At 33.0% G+C, this 9,590-nt stretch overlaps 1 protein-coding gene across 8 annotated transcripts in view; it reads right to left on the bottom strand.

Moving 5' to 3' along the window:
- Window positions 1-229: 229 nt before the first annotated feature.
- Window positions 230-9,590, bottom strand: part of PAPOLA (poly(A) polymerase alpha) — a 64,654-nt gene continuing 55,293 nt past the window's right edge. For 4 of the 8 annotated variants that reach the window (XM_025391214.1, XM_025391215.1, XM_025391221.1 and 1 more), the window contains 3 exons: window positions 6,608-6,670; window positions 4,407-4,481; window positions 230-2,379 (listed from right to left, as the gene is read on the bottom strand). In XM_025391214.1, the coding sequence (XP_025246999.1) occupies window positions 2,284-2,379; window positions 4,407-4,481; window positions 6,608-6,670 (234 nt within the window). In that variant the 3' untranslated portion in view covers window positions 230-2,283. The remainder of the gene's footprint in view (window positions 2,380-4,406; window positions 4,482-6,607; window positions 6,671-9,590) is intronic. The other 4 variants (XM_025391216.1, XM_025391217.1, XM_025391219.1 and 1 more) reach the window with 2 other exon arrangements.

The following is a 9,590-nucleotide window of genomic DNA, read 5'->3' as shown; positions in this document are numbered from 1 at the left end:
ATTAATGTTTTCTTCCCTAAAGATCAATTATATGAAAAACAAACACCTAATTATTATCTGAGCTATAAATACAAGGCTGCTGCCAATGGCTTAAGTTAACCAGAAACAAATCTTTTCTAATGTAACCAAATTCTTTTGCAAATCTTCACTTAGAATCACACTATAAACTTATGACAGAACCAATTAAATTACTGAAAAAAAGGAGTAGTCAAAAGAAATCAGACAACTGTGAGATTGTGCTGTTTTTTTTTATTGTGTTTTCAATGGAGAAATACATCATCTGTTTACAAAATAGCTCTTGAAAAATACAAGGAGTACAGATACTATAAAACAAAGCAAACTCCAGTCATGAGACACTACATACATCATGCGAAAGCAACAGTCTGATCTCCAGGTTATGAAAACTATAATTAAAAAGTCACTACACAGAAAAGGTCCAAGTTTCCAGCTTGGCAAAACTTGGGTGCAGTTACATGAAACGTTTAATAAACTGAATTGTTTTCCCCAATGTGTAAACAAAATGACAAGACTAAATCTGTGCCTGGTAATTTCAATCTAACTCTGAAGCTACACAAAACACACAGACACCTTGTACACTTCACCTGTTAGTATGACCAGCTTTTTTCTTCGGTGGTGGAAGGAAGGGCAAGGTGACTGTGTAAAGCAAAGATGTGGGAAGTAGAAATATTGTTTACTAGACATTATAAAGTCATGGTGAAAAGAAAGCTTCGATTAATGCATAGCCTAAGGGGGAAAAGACTACACTCCAACTTCAGAAAATTAATTTAGAAGGATAGGGGAAGAGATTAAGTAATTGCAGTTTAACATGAAAAATGCACATGTGATAGAATGGAGCACAATGGAGGATTCATAAAACATGCTCATCAGAAAAATCTGTTAAGTTTACTTTGTCCAGATTAAGAAAGAGTAAGTTTATCAACATCTGGCATCCCTCATACTTTGTAAAGATAGATCTTCTACTGCTTAATTATGAGAAATTATTTTATTCAAAGAAAAGAGCTCTTAATCTTTTGAAAAAAACAAAGAAGGAGTAGAGAGCTGACTAGATGTCAAGTGCTTGCTAGAAATGATTTTTAAAATGCTTCTACATGTAAAATGTACTGACAAATTTTGGTAAACCATTTAAAAATAAGAATTAGTTTTAAAATCTTGGAGAAAATGACTTTTTGCCCACATTTAAAACTGAAAATCAATTTTACTATAGATAGGAGTTCTGTGGAGTGTACAAAATTCCTCTTAGAGATCAAATGGCCATCCCAGACAGATACCATGTTTCACAGGCATTACTTTTAGTCACCCTCAAGTTTCAGCCATGGGACCAAAATTTAGTGTTCTGTGCCATGTGGTCACAGGGTCATTGGTTTCACATCATGGCTTAAGAAAATACTGGCATTTTGTTTCTTACGAAATAAGTCCTACCTTGTGCATACAAGCAAAAAGAAAAAGGAAGGGGAAGGTGCAAGAAGCTTTTTGTTTAGTTTGTTTGTTTTGAAGACAACAGATTGAAGGCAAAAGAATACAGAGCTTTCATAAGCTCAAAGAAAAATATTTGCTGGCTGATCGCTGATTTGTATGCACTATAAAACAATTCCATAAATAAAACCAATATATCATTTCTTAATCATGACCCTATCAAAACCAAGTTATTTCCTAACTATTCTTTCAATGTCAAATGTACCCTAGAGTTGACGTTTCATTTTTAAGGGTTACAGCTACCTCACAGGAACTGAACTAGATGTACTCTTACCCTTTCTCTGAAGTATAACAGTACACCACTGCACAACGGTATCCAATTTGAAGACTAAAGGTAAAGAAAATTCTTCAGGAAAAACTGAAAATCCATCAAGCTGAAACTCTAAAATTAGTTCTACTTTCTAATGAAAAATACATAAAAGTGCATCATCAGAATAAGTAATTCTTATGCCAGTTTGTATTGCAAATTTTCCAAACAATGCATCAAACATAAACCCAATCCAGATGTCAATTATGAATACAAATATAGCTTGAGGTTGTTTTTTTAAAGGCAGTAATTTTTGAAATAGTTAATGCAACTGTTGCTAACACAATAATAATAGTACTCCTGGCTTCACATACTAACCTGGACTTCCGATCAAGTGCTGATTAGCCCAGTAAGGGAGGTCACCAAAAAACCCAAATCCATTTCAGTCATGTCTAGTCTTGTACCCTCCATTCTCCTTTTTTAGCATTTGAAGACAACAGGTTGAGTTGGCAGATATTGTTTATGGACCCCTGAGGTTGTTTTTACCGATTCAATCTCAGTTTTATTGAATTCTTGATAACAGGAATAGGATTTGCAGGGAGAGCAGGGATATCAGAAAGGTCTGTACTGGATGTTTTCTGAGAATGAAAGCAAAGAACACAACATTGTTCAAAGCACCATAATTTAACAATGAGATGTATTTAAGAAACCTTATGAGAAAAGTATTACAAATTTAAAAACTCTATAATGTTGTCAAAATGGAATGTAAATATGACTATCACATTATTTAACAAATAATGTGTTCGACAAAGGAATTTTCAAATAGGTATGTTTTAACAATATTTTAAAAACTCCTAAGTAATTTCAAATAGTTTTTTAAATTGTTCCTCTAAGAATCACCGATCACATAATGCTTAAGTTACTGCTAAACCGTATTCACTTATTACCACACTAATAGCGGTAATATTAACTAGTATTGGAGCACCCCCAAGTGGGAGAATACTTAAAGTTCATTTTATACAAAGCAGCAGCAGTAAATTTATTTTCTGACACTGTAAATTATACAATTAAATCTATATAGCTGAGCAATAATTTAATCATCCTACATTTTAGATAGATTATTTTCATATTAATTAGATTAAATCACAAGCTTTCTTTAACACTAAAAAAAATACAGAGATGGATCTTTTAAAGTTTTATTATGGAAAATTCCAAACATACACAAAAGTAGAGAGCACTGTATAACGGATCCCCATGTATTCATTACCCAGCTTCATCAATTGTCAAATCTAAGCCACCGTCCTCCCACTTTCAATTCATCTTGTGTTATTCTGAAGCAAATCCTAGAGATCCTATCATTTCATTTATAAATATTTCCAGATTTATCTCAAAACAGTAAGAATTCTTTATTAGGTATAGCCACAATATTATCACCTCCCCAGAAATAAGTACATACCTAACATTACCAAACATAGGAATGTATTTTTTTTTTAAATCAACATAATCATTCTTCTTATATAACTGGGTGATTTTTCTCTCTATGGCTCTATGAATCCTTTCATTAGAAAGAAAATTCTACTCACTCATAAAAATATCTAAAAGGTAAATACCCATGGGTACTAATTACTACAGGGATAAATTCAGTAAGACAAAACTATGAAAATAAGTCCCTAGAGAGTATGTGGCAAACCAAACACATGCAATCACAGGACAGTTTACGAAAGATAAACAAGTTTGTCCATGTATCAATATTAAGCATGCTTCCTGATGTTAGTTACTCCCCCTAAAGTTTTATTAGATTATGGAAAAGGTATTCTGGAAACTAAACATAATATTTATATATCTTTAGAGACTATGAAAGTTAACATCTAGCAAAAGCACATTTTTAAATGATCACGTTAAAATAACTCTGAGCTGCAAAGCAGCAAAATATCATCATAGTATCAGTACAGCAGCAGTTGTTATCTCAGTTACTTTGTAGAGATTAACCAGTTTTATCATCTATTAAAGAATATATCTACTTTGTGTCAGAGTCTGAGCTAGACGTTAGGGTTCATTCATGTGAAAGGATTCAAGAAGAAAATTATTTAACAAAATGAAGGTTCACAAACAAATCAATGAAAAAAGATTCCAGATGCCTACTGTGAGATTCCGTATGTGAGGGTCTGTCACAAGTAGAATTGCTAGGACAAATGAAAAAGTAATTCTGAAGAGCTATGGGCTATATTAATAACTAACTGAAATCAGTAGTGGAAAAATAAGGCAGAAATACATTTTTAAAATAAAAATAAATTAGCCTTTACAAAAGAAATACATGAAGAATGTTTTTTAGTTCATTCCTAGTTTGAATTTCACTCTTTGACCTACAAATAAAACTTACGTATGAAACCTGTATAAGTGACTAGTGAAAATTTAAATGATTTGCAGTATCAAATAATATATTAATATAAGGGGATGAGTTAACATTGAAACAGTTCCAGAGAACGGTTCCGTCAAATCCAGGGCCCTGCCTTAAAACTACAATAAATACGTTTATAGGCTAGCAAGTAATTACTTTCACAAAGATTAATTTTAATAGTCTTCTATGAACTCTCACTTTAATTCAATATACCACACTAATCTTCAGGACATTTACAAAATTCTCCTTGCTTTTTGCACTTAGTACCTGAGAGGCCAACAGAGAAGCCGCTGTCTGAATAGTTTCTGATTGAGTTGTACTTGTCTCTGTATCAAGTTGTTCCTGTGAGACAAAGAGGATGGGGAAGGGGGAAAAGAGACTTAAAAAAGAATAAAAGAACATAACTGGGTTTGGTGGCTAATAAAGAAGACAAACTGGAAGACAGGAGGGATCAAGAGAAAGATGTGACTACATTACAAAAACACCTAGTGTGTAGATGCTGTAGGTTATTTCACCATTTCAGATATTAATAAATTTCTATTTGCCTACTTAAATCTTTTAAGGCATGGGTCAAAATAGCTCATGACTTTCCAACCAGCTCCAACTTGGGACATTTTAAGCAAACGATAATTAAAAACACACATAGGCACATCATGAAATGTTGCCCAGACAATAACAGAGCATAAACCCAAGGAAAATTCTTAGCTTTGAGGGAGAAAAAAAAACAAAAACAAACAAACAAAAAAACTTATTCAATACTACTAAATAAAACAACCCCACACCTTTAATTAAAAGTAGAAAATATGTCTTAAGAAGATTTCTCCCTCCTTATGGTCTCTTCACCCCTCCTCAGTAATCAGTGCACTGGTTCTACTCATCAGAAAACACAGGGTAAAGTATGTCATACCATTACTCTAAACTTTTTAAAAGCAGTACACAAAAGAAAATAATATATACCAAACATATAAAAATAAAAATATAGGTCAGACCTGGTGACTCACACCTGTAATCCCAGCACTTTGGGAGGCCGAGGTGGGCAGATCAGGAGGTCAGGAGTTCAAGAGCAGACTGGCCAACATGGTAAAACCCCGTCTCTACTAAAAATACAAAATCAGCCAGGCGTGGTGGTGCATGCCAGTAATCCCAGCTACTTGGGAGGCTGAGGCAGGAGAATCGCTTGAACCCGGGAGGCAGAGGTTGCAGTGAGCCAAGAACACGCCACTGCATTCCAGCCTGGGCAACAGAGCAAGACTCCATCTCAAAAAAAAAAAACAATTTAAAAAAGAAAATAAAAATATGAAAACTTCAATTTGAATGAAACTATACCAAAAAAATGAAACACTGCTTTCTCCTATGAAATTAAAAAACGTAAATAAGATGTAAGAAGTAGGAATGGAAGACATGCAGGCTTCCTAGAGGACAACTTGGTGATGTATACCAAACTTTAAGCATACTATTTTCCTCAATAATTCTTCTTCCATTAATTTATGCTAAGTAAATAAACATGAATGAATGGCAGATATGATATTTAGCTGTAACCAGTATTACAGTAGGAAAGCACAGCTTGCTTTTTTAAATGGAAATAATTGCTATGGATAGGAAATTGGCTGGATAAAAATAATCACAGCCTTAAGACGGCATTCTGTGAAGCCATTAATAATTTTGTAGATTACGTAATGACACAAACATTTTTTTCTTGGTTTACAAAGTACATTGAAATTATAAAACAAGGGCATTATGAGGGCACGCACAAAACCTAAGAGAGTATTTGTTAAAATATCCATCAGAGAAACCTGGAGAATTTGGGAGAAGGGGGAGAATTTCTAATTTTTCCACAACAAAAGAAAGTTAAAAGCCTTCAATATATTTCAAATTCTAGGGGAAAAAATGAGTCTTTTACATTTTGGGAAAAAAAAATTTCTTCCACCCCGTCTACACCTCGTTCAAGCCCCATGCACCCCAGGTTCTAGCCAAAACCTTATGCCAAAAACTGCTTCTGTAATCATACCATATTCTCAACCCAACAGACAGAGATCATGATCTCAGCCTGGACTGTCAAAAATCCTATGTATCCTTCGAGGCCACTTCAAATGCTACTTCTTTCTTCAGTGAAGACATTTACTGCTATTTCTGCAGTCAGAAATAACATCTTACTTCTCTTGCCCCTTGGCCCCCAGCCCTCAATTACTTTGATTTTCTTTGATAATGTAATTAATTACATTCATGACTTATCTTCTCTACTTAATTATAAGCTCCTTTAAAGGCACAGAATGTGTTACACTCATCACTATATTCCCTTCAGTGTTCAGCATTACATAATTAACAGTAAAAATGAACAAATACTTCTCCACAAACACCACTAAAAAAATCTAAAACCTATAGCACAAAATACAATATTTTAGAGACATTTCTATTACATCTTCTGAACTCTCAATTGTGTATGTATTCTAAAGGCTAAATTAGTATACCTTTGCTTCTGTTTTATCATGTCCACTCAAAGCAAGACAGTTAGCATCTTCACTTGTTTCATCCTGTTTTTAAAAAAAAAAGCTTTATTCTCTAAAATGAAAAATTTAGATTATTTGCCAATCAATGCTTTACTTTATAAACTTTTTTAAAACTACAAAATAATTAAACCTGTAAGATCAACTATAGCCTTAAAATAGATAACTGGTTCTTCTTTTAAAATGTTTTTATCAAATTAAATTTGGCTTCAGAAGCTAATAAAACTTTAAAAAGCATCAGGAAAACTGTTACTGCAGATCACCACCTAAAGTACGTTTCCAAAACCACTAAGAGTTCATAGAAATATATTTTGTAAGGAAAAGAGAAAAAAAAAAGAGATCCTGATCAAACAACTTTAGGAATTTGGCATAGTTATCACCCCCATTCTGGGAGCCTCACATAGAGTGGCACACAGAAGGTTCTAATCAATTCTACCAAGAAGAACACCACTTTAATCTTCCCAAGCCTAGTTAACCAGAGAATCCTTGTTCCTGGTACGACCTACTAACATCCTACAGAACACAAGACTCGAGAAACGCCTTGCTTGGGTCTTAAGAACTATTTTGACACTATTTTCTCAGCAGAATTAAAATTTAATTTTAAATGTGACTCTTAAAACAGGCATAGAAAAACCACAGGCTAACTTACAGCTTAGAAGAGATTTAATACAGTACCAGTCAATTCCAATAAGGACTTTATTTGTACCCTGCAAATATGCAAACTTTAAAAATAGTAATGTGTCACAATTGGCCAAATCTGAATACTGACTGATATGTAAAACTATGGATTATCAATATTTGTGTGATAAATATACTGTACTTATATTTTATAGAAGTCCTTATTTTTAGATATACAAAGAAATATTTTTGGTTATGCCTGGGGTTTGCTTCAAAACAATGGGGAAGGAAGTGATGTGGGTACGTAGATAAAACAAGGCTGGCTGTGAGTTGTTAACTGTTGAAGCTAGGTGATGCAAACATGACAGTTCATTATACTTATGACATGTTTGAAATTTTCCATACAAAAAGTTTTATATATATATATGTGTGTGTGTGTGTGTGTGTGTATATATATATATATATAGAGAGAGAGAGAGAGAGAGAGGTTAATTTAGCTATATAATCCAGGAAACAGAGTAAACATTTTCCATTTTTATTTTACATTACCATTTATATTTATTTGAAAAACCTTAGGATATGATGACCATTAAGCAGAACTAAACTACCTCAGAGTATCTAAAACTCTCCTATCTATATACATTTAGTGCATTACTGAGTGAAGCCAGTATTTATTTCTGGTTTGCTAAAATTTCTAATACCGAGTATTCATTAGCAGAGAATAAAAGACCCAATTTAGAAGGGCTTCAAAATGAGGATTACTTCTACTACAGCAAATTTCTTTGACTAAAGCACTATGAGATTTAGGCCTGGGTTCTAATCCTGCCTCTAACTGTAACTAGATCTGTAACTGGAAAAGCCACTGAACAGCAAGTTCTTCTGGTAGGAAATGAGATTAGCCCATGGAATAACCTAATATCCCTTATCTTCTTAAAATGCTATGTTTCTATTAATCAACTCCATAGAAATGCCATAAGCAAAATTCAGACTGAGAAAATATATACCAAAAAAAAAAAAAATTACAGGAAAAAGTGGGGAGGGATGGAGGAGGGAATCTGTATTTTAAAGGACACTTACAGATATCAAACAATTGCAACACAGGGATCTTTTTCGATTTCCGGATTTGAACAAACAGCCTATTTTTAAAACAATCAATGAAACAATCGGGACATTTGAGCACTGACTAGATGTTTGATGATATTAATAAATTGTTAATTTTTGTGAGTAGGCTAATTTTACTCTTAATGCTTTCATTCTTAGATATGATTTTTAAGATTCTAATTAAACATGTCTAGATTTTGCTGTTAAGTAATTCAATCGCAAGAGAAAACGAAAAAGGCTGAAAGAATTAAGATTACAAAGATTGGCTGAGAGTTAATTATAACAGAAGCTGTGTGATGGGTACACAGGTACATAAAATGATTCTTCTATATGTATTTTTAATTTTCCATACTTAAGTTTAAAAATTCTATATTCTTATTGCTTTTCTAAACCAGACAAGAAACACAAGTGTTATTCTACCAAGGTAAGTGCAAATAAAATTGCAAAATACCGCACTGGTACAAGCTTAATTAGAACTCTTAGGGTGCCATTTTTAACATTAAAAAAAAAAAACCCAATGTTAAATGCATAGAATTATACTTAAATACACTTTACTAATGTCAAAAGAAATCTGAATTCTGAAATGCCCTGACAACTTCAAACCGGTTATCAGTAGTCTGAATGTGTAACTGACACAAAAATTTAGCATATTCTTAAGCTGCTGCACAACACAATCATGTGGCAGTGGGGCTCTTAATAAGATCTCCAGGCCTAACTTCTAGAAGATCTCTGATTCAGTTCGTCTGGAGAAAGCCCTAAAATCTTTATTGAAAAACAATAACCAAAGAAAACCCAAAAACTAATTCTGTTGCACAACCAACAATGAAAATCACTGCCTTAAGAGATAATTACACAGACACAGATGAGTTTTCAGAACACATCTTCTAAGTTATGATGATTTACAGTGGGCCCTTCATATCTGTGGATTCTGCATCTGCGAATTCAACCAACCATGGATCAAAAATACTTGGAAAAATAAAAAATAATACAACAATAAAAATGACACAAATTAAAAAATACATCATAACAATAACTTAAACGGCATTTACATTGTATTAGGCATCATAAGTAATCTGGGGGGATTTAAAGTACTACACAATACTCATTTTTCATTCTCATTTACCATCTTAAGAGTGACAAAATTCATCAGATTACTTTTAGTTAATAGCAGCTATTTCAAAAAAAAAAAACTGAAGTCTTCAGAGAATAAGCTAAATAATAAAATAAT

The sequence above is a fragment of the Theropithecus gelada genome, chromosome 7b, assembly GCF_003255815.1.
Source record: "Theropithecus gelada isolate Dixy chromosome 7b, Tgel_1.0, whole genome shotgun sequence".
NCBI lineage: Eukaryota > Metazoa > Chordata > Mammalia > Primates > Cercopithecidae > Theropithecus > Theropithecus gelada.
This window is presented reverse-complemented; position numbering and strand designations above follow the sequence as displayed.